The sequence below is a fragment of the Aythya ferina genome (genome assembly GCF_964211825.1).
Source record: "Aythya ferina genome assembly, chromosome: 1".
In the NCBI taxonomy this organism is placed as follows: Eukaryota; Metazoa; Chordata; class Aves; order Anseriformes; family Anatidae; genus Aythya; species Aythya ferina.
In genome coordinates, this window is record NC_140296.1 from 30,226,907 (window position 1) to 30,250,865 (window position 23,959).

The 23,959-nt window shown below is 46.4% G+C and overlaps 1 protein-coding gene across 1 annotated transcript in view; it reads left to right on the plus strand.

Moving 5' to 3' along the window:
• The first annotated feature begins 14,117 nt into the window (after nucleotides 1-14,117).
• Nucleotides 14,118-23,959, plus strand: part of SIAH3 (siah E3 ubiquitin protein ligase family member 3) — a 39,287-nt gene continuing 29,445 nt past the window's right edge. Inside the window, exon 1 of the mRNA XM_084506455.1 lies at nucleotides 14,118-14,687. Coding sequence (XP_084362581.1) covers nucleotides 14,253-14,687 — 435 coding nt within the window. The 5' untranslated portion in view covers nucleotides 14,118-14,252. The remainder of the gene's footprint in view (nucleotides 14,688-23,959) is intronic.

Below are 23,959 nucleotides of genomic sequence, written 5' to 3' on the forward strand. Positions count from 1 at the left end.
CGATAACAGGGAGAGACAGGAAAATCAACATGTCATGCGAGTGTCTGTTGGTAGTCGGACTGATTTAACAAGCTCTACACTTTTCAGTGTGTGTGTGTTGGATTAGCTTTGCTTTTAAAAGCAGGAGGGCTCTCCAGCTGCAGCCACTCTCAAATCAAGCAACACTCACCACTCCGTTCCCCATACTCTCCCCAAATTTTTTTGGCTGGCACGGGTTGTCTGATGAAGATTCAGTACTAAAATGCTGATTTTTTTTTTTTTTGGTCCATTTCCCTTTTAAAAAGGGTAACCCAGAAAACACAATTTGCACCCAGGAAGGCTGATTGCGCTAAGTAGTTTAAGTCCATCAAGTTCCCGGTGACACTTTCTGTCTGTGAGTTTCAGATAAAGGCGGGGAGCTAAAGTAGCTTAATGGATTAAAGCAATTGCCTTCACCGTTGAGACACCTCGGTGGGAATCCAATTTCGGCACACGAGTGAAATTTCTCATTTGCTTCAGATCACCCCAGTTGCCCCAGTGGCCAAGAGCCCCCGTGGAGCAGCCGTGGGGTGACCATGAGCAGGATGGTGGGAATCAAGCCCCTGGTCCTGTAGAACCACAGCCTGTCACATCTCAGGGCTGATGGATATATTGACCTGCTGATGCACATGTCCCTGTAAATAAATCACCTGCCAGATGGCCTCGTCATATGGGATTTCCCCACTTCTAAAAAGGTAGCTTCCTATGGCACGGAGTAACCATTCCTTGGGGCAGATAGCCCTATTGCCAGCAGTGGGAAAGCAAGGGCATGGAAATGGCACAGAGGAAGGGCAGAAATATTGTATTGGCACAAAGCAAACACCCAACAGTAGCATATGGAAGATGAACAAGAGATGGTGCCCATTCAGGTCTCCCTAAATAAACCTGCAATGCTTCTCCCAAGAGGAGAGCAGACAGATAAGCAGGAAACCTGCTTTGTCTTTCCACCCCACCAGAAGGTACTTTGAGCTGGGACTGAACTGGGCTGTCAGGGTGGGAAGCTTGTCCTGCTGTTAAATCTACCAGGACAAGTCCTGCCAGATTCTCATTCACTTAGAAAACAGAGTTCAGACTGAGGAGGTGCTAAATGGTTAACCTTTCCATCAGACCACGGAGAGGCTCTGGCTGTGAAAACACCAGTAATTTACCTTCCATTAGGATTCTGCAGCTTCTCATCTATTTGAAGGCTGATGGAAATTGTTTTTGAAATAATAAGGCTTTCCCTGTAAAAAATACCATAGGTAATGGAAAGATTAAAACAAAAGTTGAGACAGGACCAATCTATATATTCAATCAATGCTGAATGCTGAATGCAGTCGTTCTCCGCTTCTGGACACATGCTACTAGGACCATACCCGAAAGCTCAGGAGAATTTCCAGGAATTGCTGCTATTTTAGTTTTTTTTTGTTGTTGTTGTTGTTTTTTTGTTTTTTAGTTCTGCTTTGAGGTCAAGAAGAGAATAATTGAAAGCTATCTAAATGATCTGAGGGACGGGTGGAAAATCTTGCAGAGCACCCACGACTTTTCATTTACAATCTTAGCACCACTTCCAGGGAAGTGGCACAGTTTTGGGGCCGTTCCTTTCACTTTCCAGGGTGGCTATAGAAAAAGCAAACTTTCGTAAAGGATCTGCTTGTTTCTGTGTGTAGCTGAAGCCCATCACTCCTCATTTCCCAAGACATCCCAGAGGGTCACCTCTTCATTACTGTCTTCTCTGAAGGGGAATATTACAGTTTTGTCTGGGCTGGTGATGGTACACTGCAATTTTCATAAAGAGAACATTTCTCCAGGGTAGACAGGTTTTGTCAGGAAGAAGAGAAGAAGCCCGGATGGGTCTAGCCAGGATATAAACCCAGTTTTACAAACTCTTTTTCCCCACATGGTGTCTAGAAACTCAGACGAGGGAAAAGAAACCTCTTTCTAACCCCTGCAGGTGGAGGTTGATCCCATGCTGCTGGTTGAAAATCCCGTGAAATGCATCAAGGACAGCACTGCACAGGAATGATGCATCTGTGTGTCGGAGAAGAGAGACAGAAATACCACTTAATGCCAGATTAACCCAATGCGATTTAATAATAAAGAGCAAAGGAACATAGCTGCCATTTGCCACTGGCTTTAAAATGCTTTGTGTTAACTGTATTTACTCCTCCATCCGATGTAAGCTCTCTGTTTAAACCCTCTTGGCATGTTCTCTCTCTTGGTATTTCCTGCAGATCCCTGCTTCACTCCCCTCTCTCCTGGGCTTTTCCTGCCCTAACTTTGACTGAAGTGTGATGGGAACAGAAAAATGGCCCAAAAGCTGCTGCATGGGGGTTCATTTCTCTCCATTCCCATTATTCTGTTAAGAACCTAGAGGCCTGACCTTGACATAGGGCACCAAGTCATGTCCTCTGCCCAGTGCCACGCAGTGTAACCATTGCTTTCTCTCATGATGGAGTAGGAGGGAGATTGCTCTGCAGGCTTAACCAAAACAAAACTTTTCCTTGCCAATAAAGCAAGCAGACAGGATGAGAAATCGTTCCTGGGTCCCATCTGCAGAGCTGTTTCTAGACTGCAGCCAGAGGTGATGGACGGATTTATTTTTTTCTCCACAGAATTAGGGACTTTCGCTGTCTGTGCTGGTGTTGTGCAGGTTTCTCCTTGAGAAACCCAGAGCCTGAGAAATAGAAACATTTTGGAGTTTCTTGGCAATGAAAGACTTTCAGATCACGGAAAATCATTGAGAATAGCATGTAGTTGAAATTTTTATTGAGTGGAAATGCTGTTTTTCATTGGAAAATATCAGGGACAATTTTCTTCTCCACTCTAGCGGATCGGGTCGCACCTGAGCTTGAGTTCCTTTTCCACGTGGCTTTGTTTCTGTTGATTTTGCCTCCTTTTCCCCAAAATGTCCCTGTCCCACTAAGGCTGGCAATGCCATGATGAGGCAGCAAGGGTGCTCACAGTGCTTTTAGTGCACAAGGGTGTTCAAACAGCCCAGATAATGGTGTCATTTCGTGGTACCCTGGTGTTGGGATGAAACCACCTAAACAATTCCTCATTTACTTCTTCGGTCTGAAATGCAGAGTGACCCAAATGACTGCAGGGAGCTGTGGGCTTTCTTCCAGGCTGTCTTACAGGCACCACCCAGGTTCTGCAGGCAGCAATAGCTCACGTACTCACCACCAAGCTGCCCCCATGCCCTCTTTGTCCCATGCACTGTCACTTAAAAAGCACCAGGACCTTCATCTGAAGTGCCATGACAGTATGGCTAGGGTACAGGTGGTCCCATTGCTCCTATCTCATTAAGATCCACCACCTAATGAAATTGCTATTTGCCACAGATGGCCACAGATTATTGCTTATTTACCTTACAAAATATACAAATAGGCTGGCAGGCAGAGGGTTAAGAGAAAGCAGCAACTAAGTACTTGTAAATTGATGTAGTGGCCTGAGGGTATCTCTGCTGGTAATAAAGTGCATCTCATAAACAGATCTGACTCCATGCTATAGTCCAGCAAAGCAAAGTGGAGTGGATATGTCCCAAATTAACTGTGAATGAGACTGACACTCTAACACAAATCGAATGCCCCTAGGGCTCTGCTTACATTAATTACAAAGCCTTAGAAAATGATCTAGAAGGGCTTTCTCTTCTCCAGGAGAAGCTAATTGAAGGGATCTACAAGCAGTGGAAAAGGCAGTGGTGTAAGAAGCAAAAACCATTTAAATCCTCTTTCCTCATGCTTTCTCATGATGCACACCAGCAATATTAACAATTACTGCTAAGTGTGAATTCATCTGGGAGCTGTTTTCCTCCTCCACAGCTCTCCCTGTTCAGACCTTCAAGAAGAAGTCCATCCAGAGCCAGAATTTATTTTTATTCTTTTTCATTTCATTTTAAAGGAAATGAATCTGGCAGCCAGGACAAGGTGAGGGGTCGGGGGTCATGACTCTGTCCCACACGGGTGGTGACACCGTGCCAGCATCACAGGGACAGCACAACCGTGCACGACTGTGTTCAAAACTGATCACAAGAAGGGTGGCAAAATGGGAAACACAGACCGGAGAAGCCCTTTACTATCATCTCAAAAGGTATAAAGCTGGGATAGATTTAAAAAGCCGAGCAAAGCCTCACAGCAACCCCAGCAGCCTGCCTTCAACAGCTGGGATACAGATGATTTCTAGTGTAGTTATTTTTTCCCTTGACATGGCATGACGGATGTCCTTTGGGATGGCTCTGAACCCACAAACCCGGCAGTACAGAGGGATGAGCCAGCAGGGTTCTTGCAGATGATGAGGGTGAGAGAGCTCTGCCAAGGCACGGCGTCTGGTCCTGCTCCTCCGCCTGTGTTTTCTCCTACAAGACCTTACTGAGCATCACGAATCAGCAGAGGAATAACAGCTCGGTGCTTTGATTTACATGCAGCTGCATGGACTTGCCAGATTCCTCCAAGCTGGTTTGACGACAACATTTAATGTTTTACGTGCTAAGCCACGTGTGAATATTAACCACTTCGGAACATCTCCCCTTCAGAAGGCAGAAATGCCAACGAGGTGGAAACCTGTGGACTTCACACCCAGGGACTGAATGAGACTTGGAGCCAAAAGTTTCAAATAAAAATTAAAAAATCCTGATCTGAACTTCAGGATGGCAACTTGTCACTCTGTCCTTTTTTGTGATGGGCTCTTGAGGAGCCACAGGATGGTTTCTCATGTGCTTTGGCTCACCAAGCCACCGCATCAGCAGCAGAGGGTGGCTCTGTGCCTTTCCCTCCAGCTCTTGCATTTCTAATTTAATTCCAAAAACAAAGGATGGCATCTATTCTTTATGCTTTGTTAAGTAGCCTGTTAGGACTTTTATGATTCGACTAATATTTGTGTAGGTTTTTTTCATTGTAAGCATCAATCCAATGGTGACATTAAATAAAAAGTGCAGTCTCTTTATTGATTTTCTCTTAGTTAAAAACAAACATGTCATATATAATCGAGATGTACGCTGCCTGCAGACCGTAGAGGGCACATTTATAAAACCATCGAAAGAAATAATTAAACAGAATATATCACTGCCACCTTTCCAAATCATTTGAACAGGGATGTTACACACATAAAACGCTGATAGTCCTTCTGGCAAACTTTTAATACAATCATTTGGTTTGCACTTTAAATGTCTGGCATATTTTAACCCTGGAGATAAATTAATCTCAGTGGGATTGCTGAGTAATTAAGAAAAGTATCTCTGATGGGCTTGCTTCATACAGAGAGGTGAAATAACATGGGGGTATTCATTTGATGATTTGATATCTTTACATTAAAAGGAAAAAAAGGCAAACCCCGAGGCGTGCCATTGTCGCACAGAAATTGCTTTCAGACAAGTTGGGTTTTCAGTGTTGGGTGTATCACGGTTTTATAAATTGCCATTTAAAATGTAAAATACCCTGCATCCTGAAATGAAGTCTCTGGAGACCCCCCAGAGATGGATGGTCTTTGATGTTTTGTATTGAGCTATCTGTATGCTATTTTGCTGGGCACTGAAGGCTCTGATTTTGGGGGGTAAAAAATGCCAAATTGAAATTTAAACACTGAGTCCTACCCCTGGCCCCCACTCACCCACCCGCCTAAAGAAAAGAAATCAAACCTTGAGTTACTGCCTGACTCTGTGATGGGCCATGATCACTGCATGTGAGCAACACAAGTAATTTTATTCCCAGTGCTATTACATGCACATCACTCCAGGAACTCTTCCCAAGCTGTTACTGCTATCGGAGGGATGCTTTCATAGCAAGGCATTTAATTCATTTAAGACATTTTTAGTTGGACTTGATGATCTTCATAGGTCTCTTCCAACTGGAACTATCCTATCCTATCCTATCCTATCCTATCCTATCCTATCCTATCCTATCCTATCCTATCCCATCCTACTCCAAATAGCCATTTTGCTGAAAATCCTCCTGAAGGAAGGCTGTGAGAGTTTCCACTTCAGCACCAAGCACCAGAGGTAAATCCCAGGCAGGGAGCAGTAGCGTTGATCTCTGCTGGCTGTGCTGATTTCAGGCTCTGCTTGCTTCTGGAAGGCTGGTTCCAACACAGGATATGAAACACAGTCCTAGTTGAGATTTGAGACAATGATCTGGCTCTTGGTTTCAACTTGTGTCCTCCAGCATGAAAAGGATGCCAGGAAGTAGTAGGTGGATGTATCTGTAGAGAGGAAACCCATCTCATTATGAAAATAGTTCTCTGGAAAACAGACCTGAAATTAAGACATTAGGCAATTAGGACAGTCCCTTTACATGATTATTTTCAGCTAAAACACAGCGTTATTGCTGGCTGAGTAGTGGCTGCATGAACAGCCCCTTTGACTACACTGTTTGAGAGCAAGGGTCAGAAGCTCCTGTTAATTGGCTATATAAATAAAATTAATTTAGTTAAATTTACAAAGAAAGGAAGAAAAAGCAATAAGGTCTGTTCCTGTGGCTTGCCCCAAAACAGAGGCAACGCCATCCATATTAAAACAGCTCTCCCCAGAGAGCCTGACAGTGCGATGTGGCTGCAAGTAATTATTTGTTTGTGGTCATTTCCAGTGCTACATATTTATAATTTATTTCAGGCTCTGTTGAGCCAAACACCTACATCAGTGAGCAATTACCTGCCCAGATGGAGCAGGTGGAGCGATGGGCTCACCACTACAAAGGCGAGTTATGTCCTCTTGCTCCGAGGAAATAGTGAATTAAGGGTCTGCAACCAAGGTTAATAACTCCAAATATATCCACCGCACAAGGAAGATGGATTATTTATAGGCACATATTCTGGATCCCAAACTCTCACCTCCTGCCCCTCCCCATTGCTCTGCCAGCATCCTCTGCCCTGTCCATGACTCCAACTACATTTGAGGGCACAGCATCACTTTTCCACCTGCCATGTGAAGAAGCTGTACTTCAACAAACCTCCCCAGGCTTCTCACCTCGGTGTTTGTTGTGTCAGCCAAGGCAAGCCCGATATCTAAGGGGACATCCTGGACATCACAGCCTGTTTCTAGCTCAAAAGTCATTTGTCCTGATGCAAAGAAAGTAAGCAGTGACTGTAGGACATAGCCCAGAGGGCTGGCCAGCTGGCAAGGGCAGGCATTGGTCTGCTTCATCTCTCCTGACATTAGCATAATTGCAAGGGTTTATTAGCCTGAGGCACAGCCCAAAAATCCACTTCAGGGAGGACTAGCCTCTTCTTTATTGATGAGAAGATCCTGAAGGTGAAATAAATGGGCTAAGAGTGAAATTCTACCATCAGATACCTGTCTACAGCTGCAACTGGTGTCATTAGAGCACCATGGAAGGAGGATTTGGTGCTTAATATGAGACCCTTCTTGTTCAGTATCCTTCTTGTTCATGCTTTCTGAGCAAAAATATCTCCTGCACTGTCTCTGACCGAGGTGGGCTCAACCTCAACTATCTAAGGTCTGAAAAAATGCCACTCGCTGCCAGGGTGCAAAGTATAGATGTGAAGGGAGGTGGTCCAGGCAGGCTGCTAGCTGGTGCAGGCCATGAGGGATGGATGCCTCGGGTGCAAGCCATGAGGGATGGATGCCACTGAGGCCTGGTAATCACTGTAATAGAGCTTGGCGCCAGGTACTGCCTCCTGTCCACATCACTCTCTGAATCTCCATGCCATTAGCTAATTGGGCTTTGCAGCAATGCCTCAGCAGCCCTGGCATTGTCAGGCATGTTTTATAAATGAGTAAAGACAGATTAAGGAGAGCTGCATGTCCTGCCTGGCCTGTGGTTGTCAGTGGGGCTTGCGAGCCCTGAGATGGTAGCAAGCAGGGAGGTCTTCGGGTCATGGTGGTGGCCTCTGGGCTCACCATGACCTCAGGGGAAGTTACTGCAGGGCTTCATCCTGGAGAACTCTGTCCCGGGGACTCTCATCTGGAGGGGACACAAAGGTGTTTACAATGGGATATACCCACTGAACCCAGAGTAATCTGGGGTCACCAGGGCTCCGGGACTTTCTGTAGGAGGATGCAAGGGGGGAGATCTGCCCCCAGGCCAGGGGCAGTGGGCACCAAGGGGCAGGCAGGAGGCTCCCTCTGAGCACCAGGCAGCACTTCTGTGCTGGGCGGGCGGCTGAGCACTGGCCCAGGCTGCCCAGAGAGGCTGTGGGGGCTCCTCCTGGCAGAGCGGCACAAGGCACCTGCACGGGGCCCTGGGCACCCTGCGCTGGAGCAGGGCTTGGGGATGGGGGCCTCCAGAGCTCCCTGACAGCCTCAGCTGTGCTGTGGTGCTGTGAGTCTGTGATGCCACAGCTGGAGACTATGTACAACAGGCTTGACCCCTCTCACAGCCTTCATCTCACCTGGTTACAGAAAGGAGCATGGCCTGTGAGAGTCGCAGATGTGCAGTCAGTAGAGGTGATTTGGTGGTGAGTCATCCAACCCACTTTAGACATCTGCTTTAACCTGAGATGCCCCAGACCTGCTTCTTCACAGTATCTCTGGAAGCACAGCCAGGTAACTCAGACATCAACATCTCTTAGAGGAAGATGAAAATCACCTCTGATAGCCAGAAAATATTCAGTGAACATCTTCTAAATCTGCCTGGACCAGATTTTGAAGACAGAAAATCTAAGGCTAGGAAAATGTGAACATAGGACCTGAAACTCTGAAGTAAGCCTGAATTATTCATTATTCTCATGACCCAGCAAATAAGAAATGCTCCATCCCTTAAAACCCGCTCAGAGTTAGTGGGTGCAGCTGAACAAGCTGCTGGCGAGGCAGATAAGAGGAGAAGGAGTCTCCTCCACCCCTCACCACTGGCTCCTGGTGCTTTTTCACTTCAGTACAGGGTGATGGAGGGGGCTATGGTCCTTATGTCCTCTGCTCTGGCATGGCCCAACGCAGTAGGACTCTCCAGTGCATTAGGCTGGTGGTGGAAAGCAGTACGTCCTTTTGGTAATGTGGGCAGCAGGCAGCCACTCTGGATAGGAAATGATGGCAGTTACTTTATCTAATAACAGCACGAGAATGTAATGTGTCTTTATTGAGCTGCTGGCTTGCTGGTGAGAGCTGAAGGAGATGCTCTCTTGGGTATAGCATTTGCAGAGAGAAGTGACATGAGATATTGCCATAAACTCCCCTGCTAATAAGCAACGAGAGGAAAGGAGAACATACCAACTGCTGCAGTGTGAAGGGAAAAATTAAGAAGGTGGCGGCAGCAACCTCCTTCCCCAGGCAGCAGATGTCCCCCAGGGAGAAATTAAGAACTCCCCTCTTGACCCGGCGACTAGAAAACTCATGTACGACTAATAATAATGTAAGAAGGATGTCTTTGAAAGGAACCATAAAAAAAGCCTCTTGCCATATTATTGTCCTTCAGAGCCAGAGGGAAATGTAGGCTTCTGCAGAAGGAAGATTAGTGTGGAAAGCCCAGCTCAGCAGCTGTACAGTGACCATGCTCTGCAAGCATCCATGGGGTGCGGGAAGGACAGATCTGAGAGTGATGACCGCATGTGGCTGAAGGGGAAAAGAAAGGTCACAAAGAGCCTCAGCACTGTGAAATCAGTTCCAGTTCACCAGGTTCAGTTTCCTCCCTAGATCTGTAAAATTATCTGTGGCATTTATCACGGGCATTTTAATTGGCATGTTATTTAACTGCATTAAGGACCACTTCTGATACTTCTTGCCCTGTAAAAAATGGCCTTTTGAGAAAATGAAAATTGTTGCGAAGTTTAAGATCACCTTCTGATTGAAACTTGGCAAGTTCTCTAGGGGTCTCTGCTGGAGCAGGGGGTTTGGCCAGATGACCTGCAGAGATCCCTGCCAGCCTCAACCTTTCTGTGGTTTCGTGAAAGCATCCCTGAAATTCCAGTGCAGTTACTCTTTATAACTTTGTATAAAGCCTAAATGGATTTTTGAACATGTATTTGGTAAAAGAATTCACTGCTAAAAAGGTATTTTGGTAAAGCCGACAGATTTGGACAACACTTTGCTTTGGAAAAAAAAAAAAAAAAAAAAAAAAAAAGCAGGAATAAACAAGTAATTTTTAAAAAGAAGAATAAAATAGATTTGCTGATGTTCTTTTCTACCTCTCATCACTGTAGATACCAGGGAAGGGGAGAGGAGGGAATACCTCCATGCAGTCCAATTTGGGCATTTTCCAGGGAGGTTTTCAGTTGTCCTCAGGCAGGCAGCTCTGCCTCTCACGTGGTTGTGCTGAAGTGAGTGGGGTGAAGCCAAGGGGAGCTGTGGGAATGGGATCCATGGGAGCAAGACTTTGCACCCATAACCCTGAAGCCCTGAGCTGGATGGGCCATTTTACTTCTGCATGCATCAGCTGGGAGGAGCAGGTCAGGCTCAGGAAGCAGTGATATGCAGAGAAAATGCATAGAGAAGCTGTGAGAGTGATCTGATCTCAGGTTGAAGGTGCTATGTAAGGGAAACACTATCCATCTCTTTGGTTTGCTGAAGGACAGCTCAGGCAAAAGCTGCACCTTCACATGAGGGTGTGTGGTGCCAGAGACCGCCTTAGCCCAGCAAGAGAAAGCACAAAGACTTTCTATATATTATAGAAGCTTATGCAGGAAAATAATTCAAACCGGAGTTAGGATGCAAATTGTTAGTGGTGAAGATAAATCACCTTTGGAAGAACCTGCCAGGAGGTGCTGTGGGTCTCCTTCACGGGAAATTTCAAACCTAGGCTGTGTGGCAGAGATGGGCCTGAACAGCAGTCATATGAAGTGACAAATGCTTTACAGGGGACACACATTGGAGGGCTACAGCACTCCTTCCAGTTTTAAAAATTGGTTCTGCTTTGCTGATGATGTACCTTCCGAGGCACCAATTCAACAGCATTAAACGCTGGGGAAATACCAGGCAGGTGGTGGCCCTGGCTTATGTGCCAAACCAAAATGCCACCTCCTGCAGTCACTGCCGGGGACAAAGCACTGGGCAGGAGGGACCATTGCCCTGAGCCAGTGGGACATTTCTTAAATTCCTGCTTAAAATGCTGGGTGGACAACAGAGGAAAATATTATCTAGCAGTGCAAACACCTCTCCTCAAAACCTGCCGTGAGACCCAGGAGAGCAGATGGAGCTTCATACAGTAAGTTTGCATCCAAAGGATGAGGAATGCTGCCTGATGTCCCGGCCAGCTCAGGGGAAATCCATCCTCAACGTGTCCCATTCAGCCAAAACTATAAAGGAAGCTGGGGTGACGTGCTCGGATGTAGACACTGAGAGGTGCCAAAGTGGCCTGAATCCTGCTTCTGTAGCTCCTTGCCAGGTAGAAAATGGACTTGGCTAGAAGTGGCCAAGGGCTTTTTTAAATAGCCAGCTAGCATCCCTAACAGGCAGGGCTGAGGGTGTAATAGGGATCATCCAGTGGATGTTGGTGTCTTGCACAGATACAGGGATGGGAAGGAATTTGGGTTCGCTGTGGCTTTCACCAAAGCCCTGCAACTTAATGTTCAGTTTTGAGAGATGTGTCTCCTGGACTCCTGGCCTGAGAATTTGCATGGTTCCTGGACACCTACAGTTTCCTATGGGTGGTTCCCTTCCATCGTGGCAGCTCCAACCAAAAGCAAATTGGCAAAGCGGAAAGCTAGCTGCTGTATCCCTGGGCACATCTCCATCTCTTGCTTCTTCTTTCTTTTCTCTCTCTCTCTCTTTTTTTTTTTTCTTTTTTTTTTTTTTTTTTTCTTTTTTTTTTTCTGGTGTTTCAGTGAATGAAAAATTTTAACCCTGACTTTCGAGATCCACAAAGTTTTGATGTCTGGTTCATCCTATGAATATGTCAACAGTATGCAGCTGCACCAGTAGTTGAACTGTTGGAGGATTATAATCTCCCTCATATTATGATGATGTCCCTGGAGCTGCTAATTTGGCAAATCTGGGTCGTAGCAAGGATTTAGCCAAGGGTCTTTTGCTGTGCCATGCAACTCAAATTACAGAATGAATGCCCTTAGAAATAAAGACTATAATCTCCAGAAATGAGCAGTAAGCAGTTAAACGGGAGTTTAACTCCTGCACGTGGACTTGTTCTTCCTCTCTCTGGGTACACCAGTGCAGATAAATAAAGACGACCTGGTCCCAGACCTGATTTGAGGCCAGGTAGGGCAGCAGACCTTGCCTCCACAAGCCTGACTCAAACTGATGGAGTTATGCTGGCTGAGAGCTGCTGGGCAGTCCCTGCATGTGCAAGCAGAAGAAGGACCTGCATTCACCATGCAGAGAACAAGGATGGCCAGGTGCCTCCCCACGACCTTCACAGCAACACCCAGCTCAGCAGACGTAGCCTCCAACCTCTGACCAGGTCTTCAAGGCTCTGGGTGAGAGCAGGAACTCTTCTTCTAGGGGCAGGATCCTTCTTCTTTAGGAGGTCTGAAGATGCACCCTAATGCAGCCAATATCTTGGTGTTTTCTTTACAAGAAAAACATCTCTTATTTATTTATTTATTTATTTATATTTTTTTGCAAACCCTCCCAGTGGCGACAATGAACAGAAATGCTGAGCACCTTTTGCTCATTCAGGACTTGAGCAGCAGAGTGCTTGCACCGATGATTTGTAGGCTGAATTTTACTGGTTTGAAGTGTTTGTGCAGCCACCAGCTACAGACTGGCAATAAATAAATAATAAACAGTCGGATGCCTGCAGTTACTTTGAGAACAGAGGAAAGGATACATTTAAGCAAATCAATTCGCTCGCTTGTCCTTAAGCCTGCCTGAAAATATTCTCCAAATCTCTTCCAACACTGCAAAAATTATCTCCTCATCTACAAGTGAATGCTAAGAGCTGCAAGATACATATTCCTCCCATCTTTAATGCTTTTGGGGGGAGGTTGTGTCGTCAGCTGTTCCGCTATTTGCAAAATCCCACTTATTTATCTGCCCGAGCCCCTTCTTTCTTCTTTTTATGTTATTTTATTGTTTTTACGCCCGGGCTCTCTGCAGTCTGGCAGAGCTGGTATTGCAGTATTGATTTAGGAGCTTGCAGTGGTGACAATCCGGTTCCAGGCTGAGACTGGTGCTGTACGTGGGCTGCTCCGTCCTGAGCCGAAACCTCACCCCCCAGAGCCAGGATCATGTTTAAAGAGAGGCAAAAGAAGAAAGGAAAACTACTTTTAGCTGCTTTGAAGAGGGGGGAAAGGATTACAAAGGCTAAATAAGCCATCTGAGTACTTAGCTAGCAATCCTAAATAGCACCCTAATAGGAAGTTCTGGCAGAGAGCTAATTAAATTAGCTCTCTTTGATTTATTAACAAGCAGAGCAACACATCACACAGGATTGTCCCATGAAACAAATGTGCTTTCTGATTCCCTTGGCTGCTTCAGTGCTTTTGCCTCCTGGAAAACCTGATCATGAGGAACCCTGTTTAATGAGACCCAGTGCCTTGAAAAGGATCCCTGCCCACCAACACAGACACATGCTGGTAACAATCCACAAAAGCATCTTATTTTCCTTGTCCTTCCCTAATTTATATATTTTTTTTAGTACCTAGGACAACTCAATGGCTAATTAGTCATTTCCCAGCCACCGATACGCAGATGAATGACAAGTGAAAGCCTTCAGCATGTTTAATTATTCTGTTGATCCAGAAGCCACTTGTCCCCCTGTGCAAGTTCCTCTCCGTGCGTGTGCCCTCATGCATCATGCATTTCATTATTTTTAGAAGCCAGCTCTGTGCCTTTCCACGCTCTTGCAGTTCCAGCATCCAGCAATCGCCTTCGGTGTCCAGCGGACCCAATGCAGCCAGTGTAAATCAGGGGGAATGTTGCTGACTTGGCATGGAGTTATACCAAGTTGCACCAGACCCCAGACCTGATGTCTCCTATACTTTTTTTGGGGGGTGGGGGGCACATTGTCTGCGTGCTGGGAATGTCTCCGTTATGAAGCAGCAGAATGCAACATTTAGAAAGCATCAGAGTGATAAAAAGCCAAAGCGAAGCCTGCAAATGCACAGGCGTGAATCTATTTATATAGCGAGCTCTACTTCTGCTTAACCCCTGCAAGGAGCTGCAACTCTCTCTGCATATTTGATTTTCCTCCTGGGCTGCAAAACGTAGCCTGCTCCACCTCATTTCGCTACTTTCCAACAGTTTCGCTGGTGGGCTTCTTCCCTACCCCTTCCATTTAGCTCCGGCATGAGGGCGCTTGCTGCTAAATGAAGCCAATTAATAAATGGAGACGTTAAGCAATCAATTTCGCCTGCCTATCTCCCCAGCCTCCCGTACGCCCGGCTGTAATCGCAAGATAAATGCGATGTGCTGATGTATGGTAATGTTCAATAATACATTCTCCGCCAGGCTCAATTCATCAGGGACTTTCTGGAGGGGAGGCATTCGTTATTGGCTGTCTCCGGACCTCAAGGATAACATTCCTGTCCTTTCCATTGGCCGCCCCGCTGCTGCAAGCCTCTTCCCGTCTTGTTTTGATGATGAATATGAAGGCACGCTGAGCTGTGCCGGAGCGCAGCGCTCGCCCACCGCACTCCCTCCCCGGCCTCAAGGACTTCAGGGGCTGCCTGGCCGCTTCCCCTGCCCGCCGCCGGCAGCAGCAACGACCAAAGTTGTGATGCTTTTCTTCACCCAGTGCTTTGGGGCTGTCTTAGATCTCATCCACCTGCGGTTTCAGCACTACAAGGCGAAGAGGGTTTTCTCGGCCGCCGGGCAACTTGTCTGCGTCGTCAACCCAACGCACAGCCTGAAGGTGAGCCAAAGATGTTTTTTTTCCCCTCTTCCAATTTCTTCTCTCCCTAATCCCCAACCCCCTCCCGCCGGCGTTTCTCTACCCAGGGATTGAAATGATGCTCCGGCAGCAGAGGGAGAGTGCTGTTAACACCTCGCAGCCCTGGCGGAGGGGGGGTTTGCATTGTCCTTGCTGCAGGAGCCACTTCAGAGGGAAGGGAGAGCATCCCGCTGCTCAAAGCGGTCGCGGGAAGTCGCTGCTCCCCAGATCACCAAAGTTTCCCTGTTCCTTTCATCCCTGTGACAAGCAGGCATGTTGCGAGCCTTTGGGAAAAAAAGAGAGAAAAAAAAAAAAAAAAGTTAGTTTGATGAATTAGCATTTTTTTTGTTAAAAGGGCTCTGGCACAGCTAGTGCTGCTGGTGGTGTGACAATGTGCTGCTGGTTAACAGCAGGGAGCAGGGCATGAGACCCCACACACACAGCCCAGGGGTCTCTGGCTGTTGGTCGTGCTCACTTTTGGGGTGAAAAAAAGCTGTTTTTGCTGCCGAGGGGAGGCTAAAGGCATTCCTGTGGTGTTGAAAGCCTCCTTCGTCCTTTGCAAGGTGAAGCTATTTTAAGGTGGGAGAATACATTTGCCTTAATGCAAAACTATTTATAGCCCCCATAAAACATTTCTCTCACTAGCACGGTTCTGGATTTTTACTGACAAAGTGTCAACAGCTCTGCCTATGCCAGAACACTGAGGCTTTCATGTAGCGGGGGGGGGGGGAAGAAAGTGACTGGGAGGCTTGAATTACTTTATGATGGTAGCAAAGAAACAACTTCACCAAAGTGAATCCTCTCTTGCTGGTAGCAGACCTGACTCGCAGAGCAGCTGATGCAAACTCAGGAGGGGATTTAATTCAGGAAAACTCATCTCTGGCTCTGCTTTTCTGCACTGGGAAGTCTGCTGATGGGGTAACCCCCGCCTCGGAGCAGCATCCCCCGGTGCAAACAGCAGCACCCTCTAAAAAGCAGATTTCCAGAGTTATATCTGCAGGCTCAGGCAGGGAGAGGTGGTTTCCAGCACAACAGCAGCTTGGGGAGGATTTCCAGTGAGCGTAACCGGCCAGCAGGCGCTGTGAGGGGATGCTGGAGTGCAGGCTTGCCTCTGGTGTCATCACATCCTCGGCCACCACTGACATGAGCTGCTTAAAAATCCCGCAGCCCTGTCATTATCTTAAAGGGATCTGCCTGCCCAGATGGGTAAAGCACTTTGCAGAGAGACAGACCCGCCTTCCCGAGTGCACGGAGAGATTTGGTAAATGAATGCTTCTGTACTTGACCCCTTTTATGTGACTCTCCCGCTACTTTCATCTCTAATTTTAATTATTAAAAAAAAAATCTAAGCAGCAAACGGTTGTTGAAGGTGACATTACAATGTCTGTCGGATAAGACACCCCACAAGCACACAGAGGGGTGCCCATTGGTCTCTCCCCCGGTAACTAGGACAGGACCTGAATTTATCTGTTCATGTCCTCCTGAGTTGCAGATTCACTCCAGCAGAACCTGCAGCATTTTGCCAGGAAAAGTTGATGCTTCAGCTACTCTGTTAAACACATGGGGCTTTTCAGCACGTTAAAATCCCCGTGGCCAAGCTCTTCACTGCTGGGACTCAAAGCCCAGCAGAGAGATGAGCAGTCTCAGTACTGTTTTGGTGGCTCTTGAAAGCAGGCAGGTGGGACAAATTGACAAGAAACCTTGGTTGGAAAAATAAAAAAAACAACAAGCGAGCTACCTACACATGAAGCAGCCACCCCATCTTCTCCTCCCTGGCCATAGAGAGGGGTCGCGTCCAGTGGGCAAAGTGTTTTGTCCAAAATTTGGTGTCACAGACCAGCCAGGTGACCTGCTTCCACCCTGGGGTTGGACCTATCCCTCCGTGGTGGCTTGCAGTATGATGACTTCTTTGGTGTTTCAGAGTCTGTTATTTCTAGCCGGGTCATTTCATCTGTAACATTTTGTTGACAGCCCCCAAATCTATCTTAACAATTGACAAGTGGAGTGAAAACTGTATTAAGGTTTGTGGTCGATGAATACGAGCCTGCTAGGAAACGAGGGCTGGGAGCAATGTCATTCCTCTCCATTCCCTTCAAGGCTTAAATGTTTGTGCTTACCCCAGAGCTGTGCTGAAGGGATCACCTTATCCTGTATTTCTGCAGCACCCCAGTGAGGGGGCTCCGGGCTGACTTGGGTGAATGCCCAGAGGGACGTGAACAGCAGGACCCCTGCTGCCCAGGGGGGTGCTCATGAAGTGTGGTGGCATCCAGCTCCCACCAAGGACATCATGAGATGCACCAAGGGATTTGGCACCATGTGAAGTACCTGGTGAGCAGCAGAGGGCAGGGGAGCCCCCATCCACCCTGCACAACACAGGATTGCAGTACAGCCATGGCCAGTCGTCCCCACAGGATTTAAAGGAATTAATTAAGTTATGAGGTAATGCATACATGAAGGAGGGCATAAGTAGCTTAATCTTACACTTAAAAAGGTTTACAATGTGGTTTATCAGGGCAGTCTGTGTTCCAGGTGTTTTCTAAAGCCAAAAGAAAGTCTGCACTGAGTTAGGGGAAGGGTTTGAATCCTGCCCTACCAGCTTGTCTCTCTGCACAGTGGCCAGCCAAATAGCGTTGTAATTCAGTTAATCCCCAGCAGCATTAAAGTTCTGTGGTGCATTATACCCCCACGAGACTTATTTATATATGTCCTGTAAGGGAGGAGATGGGCACTGAAATGTGCGACTCACAACCCGCCGCCATCCTCCACCACCGTCTCAGCACAGGTACCGATTTAGGACTGGAATCTGGGGGCCAAGTGGCATTTCCCCATCTGAAACAATAGGATCCTGATAACCAGGGTGAGAGGGGCTTTGGCAGCCCCCTGAATCCTGTAAGCCCAGGTTCCTGTCCCAGCTTGGGGACAGGATTGTACGGATGCAGCAAGCAGCTGATGCTGGGTACCAGGAGCTCTCCCCTCCCCAAACCCACTGACCTGGAGCTCGCAGACCCACACATGTACACCACATGGGTCCACAGCACAGGGATCTGGTTGTAGGGTGGCACAGGCTTCCCTTTGAGCCTGTTGGAAAGCAGAGCAGCTTCGAGCTTCAGCATCAGAAATCACAAAACCTCCTGGGGGGATGCAGAGGGAGGGGAAGAGACGTTTCCAAAGTTTCTGTGTTACTACTTTTAATGCGTGTTAACTGGTGCTCCCTGGCATGCTACAGCTCTGGAGACCCCCCAGCACACTTTTTCTCCATATTTCTGAGGTGGGGACACTTAGAAACTTTTCTCAGAGAGAATTTGAGATTCTTAAACAAAAAATGGATTTAAAAAAGATTCTTAAACCCAAAAAATGGAGTTTAAAGGGAGCACGGCACCCCCAGTGCCTTCCTCCATCAGCACCTCTTGGCTCAGGGTGGAATGGGGTAAAACTGAGAATCCTGCAGTATTTTCATGGGGAAGGAGGGGCAGTCTTTGTCCAGCTTTACCCAGGACTGAGAGAGGCAGTGGGAGATGAAGGCCAGCTCTTCTGGAGGTCATGAGGACCACTGCTGCGCTGCAGTGCTGGCTTGTGCCTCTCCTCCACCTGCTCCCTCTGACCATGGGAGCTACTTCTCAGCCCACCTGTGCACGTATGTGCTTTGGAAGTGAAAAGGATGGAAGTTGGGAAGTTAAACACCTTACCAGGCTGCTTGATTTTTCCTTCTTTTCAGTTTGTTTCTTTGTTGAGTGCCTTTTTGTCCAAGCTATTGTTGCATTCTCATGTTGCTCATTGCTGGTAACACAAAATTCTGAAGGCAAAGATTTCCTTGTCTGTTACATAACAACCTTAATTTGGGCTTATTTTTTTTCTTTTTTCCTTTTCTTTTCTTTTCTTTTTTTTTTTTTTTTTTTTTTTTTTTTTGTACTTCTGCTGAAGGAAATCATCACTAGCTTCATTGCAACTTCAAGTCTCTTATTTGTCTTTAAGCTCCTTCAAAAAAAAAAAATAATAAAAATTCAAACACCAACTTGTTTGTTGACATCAATTTGCATATTGGCTGATGAAGTCCCATTTTAAAACAATCATCGGCAAGACAGGGAGTGCTGCAAAATTAAGAGATAGGTTGCAGTCACCACTGTCTGATCTCATTAGGAAGGAAGCCAAGTGCTCTACACGCCTGCAACTTGCTGTTTAGGTGCACTGGGCAGTGGTTCCAGCAGGCAGGTCCTGCTGGGGGGGTCGCGGCCATTTGTTGTCCACCCAATGTGGGGAGCCACGATCACGATTCATTCATCAGTGCTGCAAAAAGATCTCTCTGCCTTGATTTGGTGGTGCAAAACCACCTTCAGCATCTTCCCTGTGCTGCAGCAGCAAACAGCTGAGCAGGACAGTGGCTTCAACTGGCTCTCACAACCCCCCACCAAGCTCTAACCCCCAGGCATCTTTGAGGACAGTGCTGTAGGTAAAATGTAGGTAAAATGGTAAAATCTCAGTGCTGCATGGGGATTTCCTGAGAATTTACTCTGGGTGACCTGCTGCTCGCAGTCACCTGCAGCACTGCTCAGCTCTCCCGCAGCGCTCTCGTCTAAGCAGGGAAGAGCATTCGGGCACTGCAGACGAATTGCCTGACACATACACGTGTACAATTTACAGCAGCTTTATTTATTTAGAGGCATTTCTGAGCACCTTATATAACATTAATGGGTTTATCTTTAGCTCTCCCTCTCCCCTTTAGTCTCAGCAACAGCGGGAAAGCATCTTTGGAGAGTGGCAGAGACCTCCAAGTGCTTTGCACATTTATTTTATTTATTTATTTTTTAGGTAAAAATACTTGAACCAACTCTGGAAAGGGATTAACCACTTCTTTCCACACCAGATGTGGTACTTTCAGTTCTGTTATTTTATTTAGTTAGCTAGTTAGTTTTTTCTAGAGCAATTTCACCCTGCGCTGAAATCCCTTTTCCTTCCAGTATGGCCTCCCCAGTAAAAAATAAAACAAAATAAATCATTTGCACAGCTCAAGTGCTGTTGCTGGTATCTTACACATGGAATATTAAGCCTCAGAGTGGTTGGAGAACTACCCACCAGCCTCTGGGAAATGCATGGCAGAGGAGAGACACGGGTCCTTGTGAATATCTTAAGCACAAGATCACACACTCTCTCGCATCAAGTGTCAGCAGGAATGGGAAGAGAAATAGAGGGATAGAGCACAAATGAGACAGAAAAAGATGAAATCAGTAACTTCCCCTTGTGCAGAAAACAAATAAACACTTCAGGCAAACAAGGAGGCGGCTGCCACGGAGCAGAAAACCACATCAGCAGCGGGTGAAAATGTTCTTCCTCTCTCAGGGGCTGCTGTGTGGCAAATAAGCCAAATAATTAATAGGAGTGAAAATAGAGTGACTCACCACCACATGGGGTTTGTGTAGGGCAGTGGGGACAAGGGGACAGCTGAGGTTACCTCCAGGTTGAAATGTGCCCGAGGGTGCAGTATTGGGAGCCCGATCCCAATTGGAAAGGGGGGCACCAGGCTGGTCAAGAGGCTGGGGCACAGCATGCAGGAGAAGAGGCTGAGAGGACCAGGCTTGTTCAGCCTGGAGAAGGGAAGGGAATTGCAGTCTACAATTAACTAATCGAACCATACAGAGAAGGCAGAGCCAGTCTTTTCCCAGAGATGCAGATTGGAAGGACAGGAAGGACCAGACGTAAGCCAAAACAAGAGATATTTTGACAAGATACAAGGGGAAAAGTCTTTCCCAGGGGAGGGTGTGCCACTAGCACAGGCTGCCCAGAGGGTCTCTGCCATCTCCATTCTTGGATATTTTAAAAATTTGATGGGGCAAAGCCCTAAGCATCTTGACATAGCCTGGGGGTTGGACAACACAGTGCCCAGAGGTCCTTTCCAATCTGAACCGTTCTGACCCTACAATCCTACATAAAAACAGAGCTTGGTGCACAAGGAAGGGTAAAGCATTACAAGGGTCTCAGGGGCAGTCTTCAATGTTTGCATCAGCAACAATCAAGACAAAGTGTGGGAAATATATGAAAATAAAGAAGACAGGAGACAGACTGATACGTGGGAGGTACTTGGGAATCCAAGGGTCAGCACAGATGATTGGCAATGGTGGAAAAGGATTGAGCTATATCAGTTACATAAGTATCTGACAATTTAAACTCATCTTCTAAATCCTTACAGTAGTCCGAAGCCCAGGGATATTAGTAGTTAATGGAATTAACCTGGATTGAGAAGAGGGTCACTGTGGCAGGCAAACAGTGGCAAAAGAGAGTAAGATATATTTCAAAATACGCTTTGGGATAAGCACCCACATTGGTAATTACAAGCAATATGAAATAAATCCTGAAGGAGAGAGGACAGACTGTTCAACATCTATCTGCAAAGGCTTGAAACCCTGGCACAACAGCAAACATGTTCCTAAAGAGCACTGAGAGACTACCGTGGAGCAAATAATCCCCTCAGCCAAACCTGCCTTTCATTCTCCTTATGGGATGGTTGCCAGCAGAACAAACTTTCCCCGGGTTTATTCAATTAACTGCTTCATGATTACTTTCCCCCTCCAGCAGGATCCCTAATGCTTCAGACCTGCTTTTTGGTGCGTGAGTTGTGTTAATTAGCTGTGCAAAGAGGTACAAAGCAGAGGGGCTGTGTAGGTAGTGTGGTTTCCTTTCCCTGCCTGGATTTTGGGCTTGATCACAGAATCACAGCATGGTTAGGATTGGAAGGGACCTCCTGTCCAAGCCCTGCTCCAGCAGGTCCCCCAGCGCAGGGTGCCCAGGGCCCCGTGCAGGCGCCTTGTGCCGCTCTGCCAGGAGGAGCCCCCACAGCCTCTCTGGGCAGCCTGGGCCAGTGTTCCCAGTAGTCATTATGTGGCCAGAGGTTTGTCTGGCTCATATAATTTCCTCTCTGCCATCATTATGGCAAATGTTTTGGGGGGACCACTTTACCCCTGGTAAGTCAAGTGGTATCCCCCATAAATAGCTATCTCAAGGCATGCACACAGGCTTAGACCTCTCGTTCTGTAGGCTTTTGGGACTGGGTGGAAAGACGTTTTCCATAACCACATGCCAACATCAGTGGAATTCAAACACAAAGAGGACAGCAATACAGCACAAGCACCTTCCTTGCAAACAGAGGTGTCTTTACTTGCAGGCAATTCACGGCTATGCCCACGCCGAGATTTAAAGTGTTGCAGGAAAACAGATAGAAACACTCATAGGAATTCACAATGGCTTCATCTGGTTTGTCCCATAGAAGCAAACGGGAATCTTTCTTCCAGACGCAATTCCTGCCTGGAATCTCCCAAGTCTAATTCATACGGGAAATAATGCAGCTTTAAAAATAAATGAAACTTTTCCCGTGTTTCTTCTGTCGCAGAAAACATTTCAAAAAGGCGACTCAAAAATGTTAAGGTCATGCAAGGTTGCACAAACATAACCACTGGTTTGTAAATAACTGATTATAAAGGCTGAATTTTCTTTCAGGCTGTTGGTAAAAGATGAAAGCACTATCACAAAACAGATCTGAAGCCAGCTTAATCTCCAGCAGCTTCACAAGGCAATTGGAGATAATTTAGTATTGCAGCTAAACACAAGCTTACTGGGGAGGCATCTCTTAATAATTTTTAAGCTTTAAATGTTTTTTCTTTTTTTTTTTTTTTACTTTTCTTTTTTCAATAATAAGCCAGTGATTAGGAAAAAACATCCTAGTTCACAGATAAATCCAGGCTGTATCTGGGCATTTTGCTTTGTGCTGCTTTAACTAAAGCAACTTTAATTTGCCAGAGACCAATCAACAGCCTATAGCAAAGAGAACGCAGTTTGATGAAGCAGATGTTGGGGAAGGAAGACCTTTTCTTTACTCACTCATAGGGAAAATTAATTGACGCCGAAAGCAAAATTTCAGCATTTTTTGTAATAGTAACTTTTGCTTCTTGACTTTTACAGCACAGAAGAAACTTGCAGATCAAGTAGCTTCTGTTCTGCTTTTCACAAAAAAAAAAAAAAAGGGGGGGGGGGGGGCCTTGATGCTCGGACCAGAAGTTTGCTGTTCTCTGCCATCAGGTAGGAGGTTTGGGATGGAAGACAAAATACTTGAATCCTCTGCTATAGGTTAAGCTTCTGTATGTGTGTGAGGGGCCCATCTGCAAAAAACAGCCCTGTTGCCATAAATCCTGTGACGCTGATGATGCTTTTGGTGTCAATGAGGGTGGGGTGTGTGCTCCTCCAATCTCACAGTTGAGCCGTAAATATGTAAGGCTCAAAATGTGGATGCTGAAGCTTAATAGCAGCCACCTAAGTTTATTATTTTGTTCATTAATCACTTAATGATGATCATAGCCTGTGTGACCTTGAGTCACAAAGCTAGCCCTAGCCTTATCTAGCAAGGAATTAGCTATCCCTATCACCATTTTTGGAGGCGAGAATATTTTATACTTCTGGAGATCAAATTCTTAAAGACTTCTTAAATTAATTCTTCAAAATAAGTCTTTAAGACTGACGATACCTGCCTTCATGTTCATGTATCTTATATAATAACAGTAAAATGTTAGAAGCCCATTTAAGACATCTTCTTGTACTTAAGAGAGAGCTTTAAAGCATGTTAAGCAATTCATGTGTTTTGCAGTGACTCTTCAGCAATAATACATTTTAATCATTATGGAAATTAAATAATCTCAGTTTGGCAGGCTGGAGAAATGAGCTGACAGGAACATTGTGCAGTTCAGCAAAAGCAAATGCTGAGACCTGTACCTGGAGAGAAATCTCATGTACTAGTAGATGCTGGGAGCCAGATGGCTGGAAGTGATGTTTGCAGGAAAGGTATCAGGGATCATGGTAGACACCGTCCCTGGGGGTGTTCAAGGAAAGGTTGGACGTGGTGCTTAGGGACATGGTTTAGTGGGTCATGCTGATGGTAGGGGGTGGTTGGACCAGATGATCTTGGAGGGCTTTTCCAACCTGAATGATTCTATGGTTCTGTGTTACACTGATGAGAGGCTAGAGCCTGAGCTGGCAAATGTCATGTGGAACATGTGGAACAAGGTGGATAAGGCTGAAATTTGAAAGGTCCTGTAGTTTTACCACCTAACCTAACCCACAGAAGTGGCCTAAAAGAAAGCTGGAGAGGGACTCTGTCAGGGAGTGTAGTGATGGAACAAGGAATAATGGCTTTGAAGAAACAGAGGGGAGGTTTAGATTAGGTATGATGTGAGGAAGAAATTCTTCACTTAAAGCACAAACTGCACATGGGAATT